At 54.8% G+C, this 15,581-nt stretch overlaps 3 protein-coding genes across 17 annotated transcripts in view; 2 read left to right on the forward strand and 1 right to left on the reverse strand.

Annotated features, from left to right (window-relative positions):
• PEX11G (peroxisomal biogenesis factor 11 gamma) overlaps positions 1-3,545 on the forward strand; it is a 7,360-nt gene extending 3,815 nt beyond the window's left edge. For both annotated transcript variants that reach the window (XM_073324437.1, XM_073324436.1), the window contains 2 exons: positions 1,390-1,440; positions 2,251-3,545. In XM_073324437.1, coding sequence (XP_073180538.1) covers positions 1,390-1,440; positions 2,251-2,452 — 253 coding nt within the window. In that variant the 3' untranslated portion in view covers positions 2,453-3,545. The remainder of the gene's footprint in view (positions 1-1,389; positions 1,441-2,250) is intronic.
• The window catches only part of SAXO5 (stabilizer of axonemal microtubules 5), a 24,107-nt gene extending 15,161 nt beyond the window's left edge, over positions 1-8,946 (reverse strand). For 6 of the 12 annotated variants that reach the window (XM_073324425.1, XM_073324428.1, XM_073324422.1 and 3 more), the window contains exons 1-3: positions 5,356-6,364; positions 4,672-4,803; positions 3,013-3,157 (exon numbers count right to left, since the gene is read on the reverse strand). The gene's annotated coding sequence lies outside the window, so the exon portion shown is untranslated. The other 6 variants (XM_073324427.1, XM_073324423.1, XM_073324420.1 and 3 more) reach the window with 5 other exon arrangements.
• On the forward strand, positions 7,455-13,636 carry LOC140903311 (ectoderm-neural cortex protein 1-like). Of its 3 annotated transcripts, none has more exons than XR_012156213.1 (4): positions 7,463-7,546; positions 9,239-11,045; positions 12,889-13,037; positions 13,293-13,636. XR_012156213.1 is itself a non-coding variant. In XM_073324418.1 (3 exons), the coding sequence occupies exon 2, from the start codon at positions 9,254-9,256 to the stop codon at positions 11,021-11,023; it is 1,770 nt and encodes a 589-aa protein (XP_073180519.1). In that variant the 5' UTR covers positions 7,455-7,546; positions 9,239-9,253; the 3' UTR covers positions 11,024-11,045; positions 12,889-13,636. The 3 variants fall into 3 exon arrangements, 1 of the variants encoding a protein (XP_073180519.1); XR_012156214.1 differs by having other exon boundaries at positions 13,298-13,636; XM_073324418.1 differs by having other exon boundaries at positions 7,455-7,546; positions 12,889-13,636.
• The last annotated feature ends 1,945 nt before the right edge of the window (positions 13,637-15,581 follow it).

The raw sequence follows: 15,581 nt of genomic DNA on the forward strand, positions 1-15,581 counted from the left end.
GGATATGATAGAGGTCTATAAAATCATGAATGGTGTAGAAAAAGTGAATAAGGAAGCGTTATTTACTGCTTCACATAACACACAAAACAGGGTCACCTTCAGTGAAATTAATAAGCTGCTGGTTTAAAACAAACAGCCTGAAGTACTTCTTCCTGCAATGCTAGGGTTGCCAATTTTGGTTGGACATATTCCTGGAAGTTTCATCACATGACAATTTTTAATTAAAGATTAATCTTTAATTCCTGAAGACTCCAGGACAATCCTGGAGGGCTGGCGAGCCTATGCAGTGCACAGTCAACCTGTGGAATGTGTTGCCAGGGGATGCTGTGAAGGCCAAAAGTATAACTAGGTTCAAAAAATAATTAGATAAAATCATGGAGTATGGTCCATTAGTGGCTATTAGCCAAGATGGTCAGGGATACAACCCCATGCTCTGAGTGTCCCTAAACCTCTGACTGCTAGAAGATGGGCGTGGCTGACAGGGATGGATCACTTGATAAATTGCCTTTTTCCATTCACTCCTGGAGTGTCCAGCACCAAGCCACTGGCAAAGGACAGAATACTGGGCAAGACGGCCCATTGATCTGACATAGTATGGCTGTAATTATGTTCTTATGCATTAGTAAAATCAAACTTTCCACATTATTCTCCTTCCCACATGGAGAAGGAAGAATTCTCTGAGTTATAGTTAGGGGCTGAAGCCCTATTACTTACCCAGCAGTAAACCCTGATCTAAGATGGGAGCTACATTAATCCATACGATTTTAAAAGGGCATTTTTTACTTCAGCTAGATTGAGTAGCTTGAATGTTACTCCAGCTGCTTGCTCCATGTAGAAGCTTTGGTGGCAGATTCAGACAAACTTCCTCTGGAAAATTAGCTGCAAGCAATGTTACAGCTATGAAGGACATCAGAACCTTCTCTCCCCGATAGGGCGCCAGCAATTGTTTTTGCTGCATGATAGATGGTATTTTAAAAAAATCTCCACTAAGGACAGTTAATTGTCCCTGGCCTTTTTATTCCATATTCCTTACATTATTTAGAAGCCCAAAGTTCAGGTAAATCTAGAAAAATTTGTACCAAGCTTAGAATTTAGTTTTGATCAGACTGGCAAGAAAGAAATTGAGCTCTTGAGAGGGAGAGCTCCATGTTGCTTTTGATCTAGCCCAAGGCTAAACCCCTGTAGCTTATCATGGTTGTAGAACAGTGCTTTTCCATGCCTGTAGGCAATAAAACTTGTTATAACAAGGATGCTTCTACCCATGGCAAAGACTAGTGCTGACATTTGGTGGTTCTTATTAAGCTGGACCCTTAGCATTCAGCGGATGATGGAGTCTCTCTTGGTCACAGACAGCTTGGACTCTTATTGTCATCTCTCTCTTGTTTTCAGGTCTCTCAGAATTCTGTTTCAGCTAAGAAGGAAGCTGAGAAATTGCACTGGGTATGATATCTGTCCTATGTAATATAGTCATTTTAACACATACTCCTTATTACCTGATGTAGCTCACCCAAGGTGACACTAATTATTACTTATCAATCTCAAATGACGACGCCTATACACAGAAACTTGGTTACTGATAATTGATCAGTTAACATTTCCTGACAAGATGCTTCTCAGCCTCTGTGTCTACTTTATAATTTTGCACAATACACATTAGTGTTTCCTAAATCCTTCTTCTATTATCTGGTCTCACTGGCTTCCCAAATGTAAATGTGGATCAGGAGAAGGGGCACAGCTATTGCTGTAGATACCAAATGAGCTGGAATTAATCCCCTTGTGACATATCTGATGCTCTGTTAAGTAATGCTATGCCTTTGAGGTTAGTAAGATATAGGACCAAAAGCAGGTGTCTTTGCGATGAAAGAGAGGATGTTCACCTTCCAGAGGTGAGGCGGGGGAGAGGTAATGGATATCATTGTGATTCAGTGGTACAGGCAGGAGAATACTACTCCAAGCAGATGTCGAATTTTCAGAGAAAAGAACAGGCCATTTGAACTGCTGTTCAGCAGAGAACTTCTAGGATTTGTTGCAATAATTTTGAGTCTATTGGGCAGATGGTGCAAGGAATAGCCACTGATAGATTTACAGATGTAAATACATCCTCCTGTCCATGCTTGAATCATTTGTTCTGATACTTTTCCTCTCTGAAAGTCACTGCACACATCATGCGTATTTCAGCCATGTGACTCTGCCAGAGTCCCTAGTGGCAGACTGGAGGATGGATACATTTCTGCCTTTTTCTCCCCACAGTGAATCCTTGGAGCAGAGTCAAAAGGAAATGGACACCCAAGTGAAATCTGAAGTCTTGAGCATCCTCAGCAGTATGGCAGATCTCTCCAATGCTGTCCACTGGCTGCCTCCAGGATTTCTTTGGGCTGGACAGTTTCCTCCATGGCTAGTGGGTCTCATGGGGACCATATCTTCCCTGATTGGTGTCTACCAACATCTGTAGGGGCAGGTTCTGGGACTGTGTGAACCATGGGGTCAGCTTCAGGAGGCTAAGTTTTTTGTGGGTAAAGTATGAATGCTTCCAGTTACGGATCAGTGCAGCATGTAATTAGAATGTGATCAGAAAGTCTCTGTAATGTTATTAGTTAGGGTTAATGTGTTTTTAGCTCTTCCTCATCAGGGCAGGAATCTTAACTGTGTCCTCTGTATAGGGAGAGATCTCAGCTCTGATCGATATGCTCAGTAATAGGAGGGCAAATGAAATGGTGATCATCATTAAGAGAGACTGACTTTGAGGATTTCCAAAAGATGGGAGAAATTAAATCAGGGACAGCAAGTGACTTCTTTCATTTTGTCCCCACAGCCCCAAAAGGTGGGGATGTCACCTCCCTTGTTGTCTTGAACATGAGACAAGTCTGGGAACTCATTGTGGGGTGGGGAAATGGACACAATTATGACTTGTGAAACTCAGAGGAGAGTACTCCACAAACTCATCCTCTTGCTCTGATCTTATTTAAGCATTCCTGAGAGATGCCAGGAGCTGTAAAAGAACATGCCAAGTACCTGTCAGTTTCCAAATTGCCTTGGCCAGTGCAGCCACAGCCAGGGACATCTGATCTGAAGTGGGTTTTGCTTGTCTTCGGTCTATGGAGATGTTGTTTCTCCTGTCAAATATCCTGGCCCTAGGCCCCCAGGTCAGAGCTGCTCACTACAAAACAGAAGCAGATGTTTAAAGGGTCTGTTTTCATGGCAGTCTCTATTGTTCAGGCCACATGTGATATGGTGAAGAGCTAGTTATCAGTATCTTAGGTAGCCCTTTATGTTAGCAATGAAAACCTTTTGCCTGTACTGGTCAAGTCCAGTGTACCTTCAGATGCTGTCACCTGGAACATCAGCCACGCTACGGAGTTCTCCAGTGGGTGCTCTTCTGTCAGGCTCCACCCCAATCAACAAACTTTCTTAAGAAAATAATTAAATACATATTTCATATCCTTGTAATGGATCAATTGACTGAATGCTAAGATCAGAGTTTGCACCAAAGGTCATATTTACAATTATTTCTCTGGCAGTGCCAGTAATAAAGGAAGTGAACACTACAGAGCATAGTCTGAGGATTTGATCATTACTGTTCAGAGCTAGAGAGAAACTCTTCTTATCTGGCATTTGCTGGTTCCAAGCTGCTCTGAAACTGCAGAATATATTATGGCTGAAGCTGTACTGTGTTAGCTAAACCTGCCCAAGGACAGGCACAGACTGTTCCTTACCTAACCTTCCATCACAGGGGATTTTTTCATGGCCTCCATGCTGATGTCTTGGAGATATATTGCTTGGGCTGTGCTGCTCACCTGCTTGTTCCGAGAGGTGCTTAATCTCCCACGTAGAACATTAACATACAGTATCAATAAAGCACACATTAAATGTATTAAGAACTGGCTGACAGATCTCAGAGTAGTTGTCAGTGAGGAATCATCATCAACTGGAGGTGTTTTTAGTGGGAAACAGCAGGGATTGGCGCTAAGCCCAAAGCTATTCAACAGTTGTTATATTTACTTCCAGATGAAGATAAATCACTGCTGACAAAATTTGCAGATGACCCAAAGATTGGCAGACTGATTAATAATGATGAGAACAGGGCAGTCACATGGAGTGATCTGGCTGGATCGCTTGGTAAATTTGGCTTAGCCACACAAAATGCATTTTAATATAGCCCAATGCAAAGTTCTGCATCTCCAAAAAAGGAAGGCAGGTCATACTCGCAGAATGGACTGCTTTCTGGAGAAAATGCTCAAGAAAATTATAGAGAAAGACTTAAAGAATTTAATTTGTTTAGCTTATCAAAATGAGGATTGAGAGGTGACTTGATTACAGTGTCTAAGTATTTCACTGGGAGAAAATACCAGACACTAAAGTGTCTCTAGTGGAGCAAGTCAGAACAAGAACCAATGGTTAGAAGCTGAGGCCAGACAAATTGGAATAAGGAACAAATTTTTAACAGTGAGCATGATTAACCATTGGAACAAGCTACCAAGGGCAGAGGTGGGTTTTCCAGCTCTAGTTCTCTTCAAATCAACACTGGCTGCCTTTCTGAAAGTTATGATTTAGCCAAACAAGTTACAGCTCAGTACAGGGTAACTAGGTGAAATTAATGGGCTATAATATCCAGGAGAGCAGATTAGGTGAGCTGTCTAATGGTTCTTTCTGGACTTAAACTCTATCACATACCAGCCTTCTGGGAAGTTCGCCTCTGAGTTCACCTTATTTTCTGCATGATTGCTTGCCTGGCTCATCCTGCTGCCATGTGGGGATTGGCACGGAGGAAGCATGTTGCTGGACTTGGCTCAGCACTTGCTGTCACTGACAGGAAACAAAGCATCTGGTCAAGACACCAAATTGCCGAGCATCAGCAAGAGAAGCACAAGAACCTTGTCTTTTCTTCCCTATCTGCATCAGACCTTCCAGTGCACTCCAACTGGATGGATGACCTGAGTAACCCTGCTTCTGGGCCAGTGTTGTTCCCTTGAAGTGGGAGGGCAAGTGGCATCCCCTGTACTTGGCTGCAGTAACCATGCTTAAACACATCAGCGCTTTACTGCTACTATCAGATTGGCCACTTCTCACCACATGAGAATGTTTTACTGCTGCTTTCTTGTACACATGCTTCTTGTGTCCAGCAGTGGGCAACAGCACAGATACTATAGCACTGAGCCAAGGGGAAAGAGGTGCATTATCTTAATGCAGATTAAGCATGGTTTAAACCAGTTTAGGTGTCTGTAACTGGAGTCCTAATATCATGGACCAGTTCTGAAATGGTAAAGGCTACTTTCTGAATTAGTTCTGGCCCCAGCTATGACCCCTTTCTAGAATGGTTACAATTTACCATAAAGTAATGCTTCCTTTATCACTTACTGGTTAGGCAGCTGTTGCTTGTTGCAGAGATTGTCCAGCCCTGCACTTGCTCCAGCTCAACTGCTCTTATTTGCACACCAAACGTCCCCACAAGTGATTTGAAGGCAGAGTCACTGACTGGTGAACGTCTCTCTCCACCATAGAACGAGTCTGAGAAAGAGTAATACATTTTCCCCTTCTGCAGCAGCCGCTGGGCCTTTGTTCCCATTCAGTCCCTGTTCTACCACATTACAGGAAAGCATGTTTGCTCTGCAATGGGAGTTCTAACTGATTCGTTAGCCACGGCCCTGCTGTCAGCAAGCTATGAGCTGGAAGGGCTCCAATCAGCCACTCTGAGCTTTATATTGTGTGACTGAGAGTGATGGCTCAGACCCATGGCTACTGTGTTTATGGCCCTTTATCAGTGAGACCCAGTGAATGTCTCTGCTCACTGAGGGCCAGCTCTATCAATAACACTCCACACATAGGAAACATAACAACATCCTGCTCTGAAACTGCAAGTGGAGAGGTTCAGAGGCCATGCAGCTTTCAGATACGGTCTTCAAGGCCAGGGTTGGTGAGCCCTGATGTGGCAAATGCCCTTCCCCTTCTCTGTTAGTACTGTGGAGACGCAGTGCTTTCCAACGGTGGACCTCAAGGTACTTCCCAAAGGGGAGGTGAGTGTAATGAGGCCCCCGCCCACTCTTTCCAGGCGCGGAGCCGGTTATGTGTTTGTTCCTTCGGACATAAGGCAGCGTTGCACTTCCAAACGGGCTGGGCGTGGTGCAGTTTCGCACCAAGGCTGCCTGTCCCGACTCGGCCCATAACAGGTACGCTCCGGTAGCAGCAAAGCGCCCACGTCAGGCCTGCTGGCAGACTCCGCTCTTCGGGCACATGGACAAGGCGAAGGGGGGAGCCCGGCAGCAGCGCGCCCCAGCGCCTGGGTCTGTGGACGTGGCTCAGGCTACGGCAGGAATGGACAGGCGTGTAGACGCTGCAGCTTGGGCTCCTTCTCCAGCGCTCAACTCCCCCCCCCCCGGCACCCCCCCTCCCCGGACTCCAGCGCTCAACCCCCCTCCCCCTCCCCGGCACCCCCCTCCCCGGCACCCAGCGCTCAACCCCCCCCTCCCCGGCACCCAGCGCTTAATCCCCGGCACCCCCCCCCGGTCCCCAGCGCTCAACCCCCCCCCTCCCCGGCACCCCCCTCCCCGGTCCCCAGCGCTCAACCCCTCCCCCTCGCCGGCACCCCCCTCCCCGGTCCCCAGCGCTCAACCCCCCCCCCTCCCCGGCACCCCCCTCCCCGGCACCCAGCGCTCAACCCCCCCCCTCGCCGGTCCCCAGCGCTCAACCCCCCTCCCCCTCCCCGGCACCCCCCTCCCCGGCCCCCAGCGCTCAACCCCCTCCCCCCCCGGCACCCCCGTCCCCGGTCCCCAGCGCTCAACCCCCCTCCCCGGCACCCCCCTCCCCGGCACCCAGCGCTTAATCCCCGGCACCCCCCCCCGGTCCCCAGCGCTCAACCACCCCCCCTCCCCGGCACCCCCCTCCCCGGTCCCCAGCGCTCAACCCCTCCCCCTCCCCGGCACCCCCCTCCCTGGTCCCCAGCGCTCAACCCCCCCCCTCCCCGGCCCCCAGCGCTCAACCCCCCCCCGGCAGCCCCCTCCCTGGTCCCCAGCGCCAAGGCCTCTGGCGGGGGCCGGGCTCCGGGGTGCAGGGTCGCTGAGGCTGAACTGGAGCGGCCGTGCGCGGCTTGGCAGGGCTCCAGCCTCCGGGCTACATGGTGCCGCGGGGGGACGGGCCGGGCCGGGCCGGGCCCGCTCGGGGAGCAAGGCGGGGCCCCCATGGGAGGGGCAGGTGCCGGGCGCCCCAGACAGGCCCGCGGGGGGGCCCGGGCCGGGCGCTCCGCCCCACGGCAGCCCTGCCCCACAGGCGCCAGGCAGCCGGGGGCCGCGCCCAGGCCGGGGGCGCCGGGCTGGAGCCGGACGCCCGAGTTCTCTGCTGGGCCGGGCCCTACGCGCAGCCCCCCCGCGCCGGCCGTGGGAGCGCGCATGCGCCGCGGCGAGGCCGCGCAGGGTGTCGGGCGCCGATTGGCTCAGGGCGCTGCATCTCAATGAGGGGGCGGGGCGGGCGGCTCGGGAAGGACGCGGGGCGGGCGGCGGCGGCCCAGAGTCGCGGAGCGCGGGTGAGGGGCGGAGCGGCGCGTCCCGGGCCGCCGGTGAGTGCGGGGGAGCGGGGCCCTGCGCGGGTCCGTCCGGGACCTGGCTCCGTCCGCTGCCCCCACGGCTGGGCCGGCCGCTGCGCCCGGCGCGGGGGGGCCGGCCGCTGCGCCCGGCGCGGGGGGCCCGGCCTGGGGGGCCCGGCCTGGGGTCCCCCGCGGGGCTCGGGCCTGCACGCGGCGCCCGCTCAGAGGGCAGAACCGGGCCCGGCGCCCGCCCCCGCGCCGCCCCCCGCCCGGCCTCTGCCCCCGCCGCGCCGCGTCCTGCAGCCCGGGCTCCGTGCGGCCCCGCGCGGAACGCGGCGTACGGAAGCGTCCGGTTGCTTTGACTGCCCCAGCCGGCCTGCCCCCCCCCAGCCGGGCCGCCCCCCCTAGCAGCGCCGATCCCCCCCCCAGCCGGCCCCCCCACTTACCGGGGCCGAGCCCCCCCCCCCAGCCGGGCCCCCCCCTTTGGCAGCGCCGGGCCCCCCCTTTGGCAGCGCCGATCCCCCCCCAGCCGGGCCCCCCCCTTAGCAGCGCCGATCCCCCCCCCCGCCGGCCCCCCCACTTACCGGGGCCGAGCCCCCCCTTTGGCAGCGCCGGGCCCCCCCTTTGGCAGCGCCGATCCCCCCCCCAGCCGGGCCCCCCCCTTAGCAGCGCCGAACCCCCTCCCAGCCGGCCCCCCCACTTACCGGGGCCGGGCCCCCCCCTCCCAGCCGGGCCCCCCCTTTGGCAGCGCCGATTCCCCCCCCCAGCCAGGCCCCCCCCTTGGCAGCGCCGATCCCCCCCAGCCGGGCCCCCCCCCTTAGTAGCGCCGAACCCCCTCCCAGCCGGCCCCCCCACTTACCGGGGCCGGGCCCCCCCACTTACCGGGGCCGGGCCCCCCCACTTACCGGGGCCGGGCCCCCCCCCTCCCAGCCGGGCCCCCCCCTTAGCAGCGCCGGGCCCCCCCGGTCTCTCGGGGGCTGCTCCCCGGCGGGCAGGGCGCGGCTCTGCCCGGGAAGGGGCATGGGCGCGGTGCCGCTCGGAGGCAGGGGCGCCCCGGGGCTGTGACTCACCGGGGAGAGGCGGCTTCGCTTCGTGCCTCGCGCCGGCCCCCGGGGCCTGTTCCACGCCCCGGGCCACTGCAGTAGGGCAGCCGCTGGCCGCCCACCCTTCGCCCCCCACGCCCGTCTCCTGGGAGGCCCGGAGTTAGGGGGGGGTCTGTTCTAGTTTTGGGGGGGAGGAGGAGACTGGAACGGGACAGCCTGCTGCCCGCGGTGGGTGGGGAGCGAGACGGGGCTGCCTGAGGTTGTGTAGTTTTCCTCTCAGGGCCTTTTCTCGAGTTGCACAGTGCGTAGCTGGAACTTTACCAACACGACCTTCGGGCCCCGCAGCCCCTTGTCGAGTTCACACTAAACTCAGCCCTTGGGCCCTTGGCCAGCTTGCACAGTGGCTGCGATGACAGTTTTCCTGTCACTCCCTCCCTTTGATTCACTTTCTTCTCATCTTGGGACTTGGGCTACCCAGCTTCTCAGCACAGCCTAGCGGTTTCGCTCCAGGGCCCATGCTGCCAGAGCTGCTCTCTCCTGTGTTCTCCAGGGGCTGACGTGGGTGGAGTGGCACTTAGTTGCAGGAGTGTGAGCCCGCTGGAGAGCCGCCTGGGGGAGGCAGGAGAGAAACAGGTGGGGATTTTCTTACTGGAGCCCAGGGTCACGGCTGTTTTCCTTTCAGACTAGCTTTGCGACCATGTCCGTCAGCAATCACGAGAACCGGAAGTCCCGCTCCAGCTCCGGCTCCATGAACATCCAGCTCTTCCACAAGCCTGGCCATGCCGACAGCCTCCTGACCCAGCTCAACCTGCTGCGTAAGCGGCATCTCTTCACCGACGTGGTGCTGCGGGCGGGGAACCAAGCCTTCCACTGCCACCGGGCTGTGCTGGCCTCCTGCAGTCGGTACTTCGATGCCATGTTCAACGGCGGGCTGAAGGAAAGCAAAGATACGGAAGTCAACTTCCACAATTCCCTGCACCCAGAGGTCCTGGAGCTGCTGCTGGACTACATCTACTCGGCTCGGGTGCTGATCAATGAGGAGAACGCGGAGTCCCTGCTGGAGGCTGGGGACATGCTGCAGTTCCAGGACATCCGCGAAGCCTCGGCCGACTTTCTGGAGAAAAACCTGCACCCAGCCAACTGCCTGAACATGCTGCTGCTGTCATACGCCCACTGCTGTGAGAGGCTCTTGGAGCTGTCCTGGAGGATGGCGCTGGCCAACTTCACGTCTCTCTACCAGACCGACGACTTCCTGCAGCTGCCCAAAGACAAGCTGCTGGAGCTGGTGGAGAGTGAGGAGCTGGAGGTGGAGGACGAGAGCCTGGTGTATGAGGCTGTCATCGGCTGGATCCGGTATGACTTGCCGCAGCGGCACGGGGACTTGCCAGAGCTGTTGCGCTCAGTCCGTCTGGCCCTCCTGCCAGAATCTTACCTGCGGAACCAGGTGGCCGCCGAGGAACTGGTGACCAGCCACAAGCTGGGAGGGGAGATCGTGGCCGACGCCGTGCGCTGCAAGATGAAGATCCTTCAGAATGATGGGCTGGTGACGGGTTTCTGTGCCCAGCCTCGGAAGGTCAGCCAGGCCCTGCTGCTGCTCGGGGGCCAGACATTCGTGTGTGACAAAATCTACGTGGTTGACCGTCAAACCAGTGAGATAATCCCCCGCACCGACATCCCAAGCCCGCGCAAGGAGTGCAGCGCTTGTGCCCTCGGCTGCAAAGTCTACGTCACTGGCGGTAAGGGTTCCGAGAACAGCGCCTCCAAAGACGTCTGGGTTTATGACACTCTCCACGATGAGTGGGCAAAAGCCACGCCCATGCTGGTGGCCCGGTTTGGCCATGGCTCTGCTGAGCTGGACCACTGTCTCTATGTGGTCGGAGGCCACACAGCAGTGAGCAGCTCCTTCCCAGCTTCGCCCTCCGTCTCTCTCAAGCAGGTCGAACACTATGACCCCCAGTCGGACAAGTGGTCCCTGGTAGCCCCTCTCCGGGAGGGCGTGAGCAACGCTGCTGTGGTGGGGGCCAAAAGGAAGCTGTTTGTCTTTGGTGGCACCAGCGTGAACCAGGAGAAGCTGCCCAAAGTGCAGTGCTTCGACCCTGGCCAGAACCGCTGGACGGTGCCTGCCAGCTGTCCCCAGCCCTGGCGCTACACGGCTGCCGCTGTAGTGGGCAACCACGTGATCGTGATCGGGGGAGACACAGAGTTCTCGGCCAGCTCCGCGTACCGCTTCCACAGCGACACCTACCAGTGGTCCAAATTCGGTGACGTGACTGCTAAACGCATCAGCTGTCGCGCTGTCACATCTGGAAACAGGCTCTATGTGGTAGGGGGCTATTGTGGGGCCCAGCGCTGCAAAACTCTGGACTGCTACGACCCCTCCTCCGACACCTGGAGCAGTGTCTCTACGGTGCCCTACTCCCTCATCCCCACCGCCTTCGTCAGCACTTGGAAATACCTGTCTGCCTGAGCCTCGCTCCAGGACTGGAACGGTAAGTCCTTACCCTTCACACTAACCCCCTGGGACCTCTCTGCTCCAGCAGGGCACAGAAGCAGACAGGTTAACCTTCCAGGCTGAGAGATGTTGGCATGGCTTCTCTAGCGAGGGCTGCCTGCTGGGAGAGGGAGCTCTGTCCTGGCTCAAGTTCTCTACCCAGCAGCCTCGCAGTCAAACCCCAGCTTTCAGACTGCATTTGCAGGTGACATGGAAGACCCCAACCAGTGAAGAAGGAAGAGTCCCTCTAGGCCGTAGGGTATTAGAGAGAGGAGGGCTGTATACATAACTGGATGGGGAGAATGCTCCATCTGGCATCTCAGCACTTCCCCAGAGTCCTATCCTATGTGAAACCTTTGGGGAATGCTGTTGGCAGATGGGATTTGATGTCCACGGTATGGGACAGCCCGGCTTGCTGATCACTACATTATCATGGGGCAACTCCAAGTCTGCCTGCAGCAAACGGCAGGAGCCCAAAGATAGAGCTGGTTGCCATAAATAACAGAGTGGTTTGTTTTAGCACAGACTCCTCACAGTGCCAGGATCAGTCTGCCAGGGACACTCAAATAGCAGTCACTTGTGGGGATAGGAGAGCCGGTGCTAGGCGAAGATTACAGCTGGGATTTAGTCCCAGTATGGCTTGTAATTGCATTTGTAAGACAAGCCCTGTCTACATATAAACACAGGGTCTCTTCCTTCTAATTATCCGCTGGTCCCATTCATGCCACTTACCTCCTGCTGCAGGAGCTATTAATTTAAAAAAAGTTGTAACAGGAATTAACCCTCTCTGGACTCTCTCTCAGTGGAGTTGGTGCCGAAGTGGGACAAATCGCGAGGCCTTTCATTCTGCTTCTCTTACCCATGATCCTGTGTCTGGATGAGTTTGTTAAATACAGCCAAATATTCCCTGTACATAAGAATGGCCATACTGGGTCAGACCAAACGTCTGTCAAGCCCAGTGTCCTGTCCTCTGACAGTGGCCAATGGCAGATGCCCCAGAAGGAATGAACAGGCAGGTTATCATCAAGTGATCCATGGCCTGTCACCCAATCCCAGCTTCTGGCAAACAGAAGCTAGGGTCACCATCCCTGCCCAGCCTGGCTAATAGCCATTGATGGACCTATCCTCCATGAATCTATCTAGCTCCCTTTTGAACCCTGTTATAGTACTGGCCTTCACAACACCCTCTGGCAAGGAGTTCCAGAGGTTGACAGTGCATTGCATGAAAATATACTTTCTTGTATTTGTTTTAAACCTGCTACCTATTAATTTCATTTGGTGGCCCCTTGTTCTTGTATTATGAGAAGGAGTAAATAACACTTCCTTATTTACTTTCTCTATACCATTTATGATTTTATAGACCTTTGTCATATCCCTCTTAGTCGGCTCTTTTCCAAGCTGAAAAGTCCCAAGTTTTATTAATCTCTCCTCATACGGAAGCCATTCTATACCCCTAATCATTTTTGTTGCGCTTTTCTGAACCTTCTCCAATTCCAATCTATTTTTTCTGAGAAGGGGCGACCGCATCTGCATGCAGATGTAAAATCCTGCGCCTTACAGGACATACCTTTTTGGATGCAGGCAGGCTTGCTACAGAAGGCCAGGTTGAGGGGCGTGGACTCACCTTTCCCAGTGCTTAATTTGTAATGAAAGAGGTGCTGGAGCTTAAGCAATGTTTTTTTTACATTCATAACTGATGCAGCAAGCCCTGAGGTGCTGGGGCTCAGCCCTGGCAAGCCCTGGCACAAATTAAGCCCTAACCTTGCCTCAGTTTCTGTTCCCAGCAAATGGTTCTGGTTTCATTGCTTAGCGTTCTCACGACAACCCCTTCTGCGTTACAGGTTTCACCAGAAGCAGCAAGTTTCATGTTCCACTTCACCAGCTTCTCACTTCACCAAGAATCCGCACGCAAGACCTGGGCAGTAGAGCACAACCTGTCAATCATTGGGGTGCCCCACAATCCAATGGACATGGAACCCATCAGCACCAGGTGTGCAGGGCAGGACAGGCCCCTTTGGTGTCAAATAACTGGCTGCAAAGTCACAACGGTTTCGGAGGGCTTAGGATAGATTCTAAAGGGAGCTTGGTGGGCAAAGCTCCAGCCAGGCTGGCTGCCCGGCTCTCCCTTGAGATGCCGGTGTGGAAGGACAGATTTTCCATTCTTGCCCTTACATGCAAGGGATCTCCCAGCAGGAGCTGTGGGGATGTAGTCTGTTTCCTTTACAGACATTGTCACTTTTTTCAGTGCAGGCATCAGCCTAAGAAGGGAGGACCCCTTCGTGTTTCCCACAGCTGCCCCTGCACTGCCAGTCATGCATGCCGTCACCAAGATCTGCAGCACTTCGGGAGGCAGGTGGCTGTTTCACAACTGCGAGTGAGCAAACCAGTATTTCTGATGGAACTATTGTTCACTGCCAGGGACAGAGCAAGATTCCTAACCAGGAGCAGCTGGCCTCTGGGTTCTGTTGCAGCACCAGTGACAAGTGCATGAAATGTCTTAACACTTTGTCGACAGCCCGTGAGCTGGTTCTGTACAATGTTTTTTATACGGCAGCCTGGAGCTGCTTCAATAAACCCTAATAAAACCCACCGCCTCTTGAGGTTGTTGCTCAAAAAGCTGCACGCCTAATTAGGGTTCTTCTCTCACACTCGCCGGCTGGCCCCATAGATGGTGTTTAGCAGCAGCAGAGGGGAAGGGTGTTCTTAGAGCAATTGCACCGTCCAAACCTTGTGCTGATGGGACTGGCACCCACAGCATGTCCTGGCATGGACAGGTCACACATTCATCTTCCTTCTCTGATGGACTCAGGGGAAAGCTCTCTCCCTCCTACATGCGAGAGAAGCTATTACCTGCCTTTCACACATAGTGCCTTTTCTGCTGGCTGGGCAGAGGGGAGGGAGGAGACGTGCTAAGAGCTAATGCTTCTCTATTGCAGTGCCACGCTCCCGGGCACTAGAAGGAAATACAGCATTTAGGAGCTGTGCGAACATGGCTGCTCAGTGCCCTGTCAAAATCGCTTCTGGTTCCTTTTAAAATGTCTGTTTGCATTCAAGACGAGTGATTGCCTTGAACGGGCTTCATATGATCTCAGGCCATTCCTGTATCACGGGTGCCCCTGGGGCACTCCAGTTGGCCTGCAATGGAGGAGGGAACAAAAAGGCTGCCCTGGCTGCTGGAGGTGGCACCAGGTGGGAGGCTCTTTCCAGGGACAGCCGGCCCTCGGCTACACCGTGGACCTGACCAGGGTCCAAACTACCATTGCAGACAGCTGTAGGAATGCTCGAGCCCAACCCCTGGCATGGAATGCGAGCAAAACGTATTAGCCAACTGTGAGCAGCACGTACCAGTGCTTGTGACAAAGCCTTTCTCCCAAGAACAAGCACCTCTGCGGCAGGGCCTCGCTCAATGTCAGAGCGCCGAAGTAGCAGGGCTAGAACCCCACCGCCCAGGGCTGCCCCTTCCCACAGGCTGAGCTTTCCATCCCAGCTGCACAGCCTGGGGCTGGGTGGAGCTCCGACAGCTCCTGTTAAAACCCAGCTCCTTGCAGGACTCTAGTTTGCATCAGCAACCGGAGCCAGCTCCCAAAGGAGCTGCTATGCTGGCTGCACGTGTAGAAGTGTCTAAAAACAGCACTGTTTGGCTGAAACTTCTCTCATTTCCCCTCACTTGGTCTCCTGCAGCAGAGTCAGCTCTGGGGCCTGCTGCCGCCAGCAATTTAAGTCTGGAGCTGCAGCCTGCTATGAAGATTTGGGCTGAAGTTTGGAAACACCAGAACTTGCTCACAGGAGGCAAACTGTACGTGCGATCCAGTGTCTGACTGTCGGGGAAAAGCGCCGTTTGGGTTTGAACCTTCATTTGTTTTCAGGCTGACAAGCTAAAAGTCAACATCACCGGCTGAGCCCAGCCCCTGGGCAGGCAGAGAGCCTGGTGTGAAAGGGAGGAAGGGCTGCCCTTTGCAGGTAGAGCAGATGCAGTTTCTGCAAGCTCGTCCCCTGAGCCACAGTCTAGTTTAGGGCTCCTGCTGCCCGCTTGTGCACCAGGGTGCCTCTCCCCGTAACATTTACTCACACTGTGTCTCCTCCTACTCTCCTGCTGAGCCTGCGGCACAGCTGGGGGGCCAGGCGCAAGGTAGGGAGAGGAGCCGGCAGCTCCATCCGGGGGAGAGCCTGCTTGAAACGCAGTGACATGAGGGCTGCAGCTCTCTGCACCTGCCGGCTCTGCCATTGAGCAGTGCAGGCAGGCATGTACCAATGGTGTTTCACAAAGGGGGAAACTGAGGCCTCAGCTCACAAAGCCAGACAGCTGGAGAGCTGGGGCTAGAACCCAGCAGGGTTGCCTCCCTTTCCTTATCTAATCTCAGCTGTTACTGAGCAGGAAGTGTCTCCTTCCCCTTTAAACCAGCGGCTGCTTTCAAGGGGCAGGCAAAGTCCAACTTGACTCCAATAAGCTCAACACTCAAGGTTTCATTCATGGCTGTTTGTGTAGCCCCTGTTTTGTTCATGCTGCCAGGCAACGGAGCTCCGGTTCTCAGCC

The sequence above is a fragment of the Lepidochelys kempii genome, chromosome 25 (genome assembly GCF_965140265.1).
Source record: "Lepidochelys kempii isolate rLepKem1 chromosome 25, rLepKem1.hap2, whole genome shotgun sequence".
Lineage (NCBI taxonomy): Eukaryota > Metazoa > Chordata > Testudines > Cheloniidae > Lepidochelys > Lepidochelys kempii.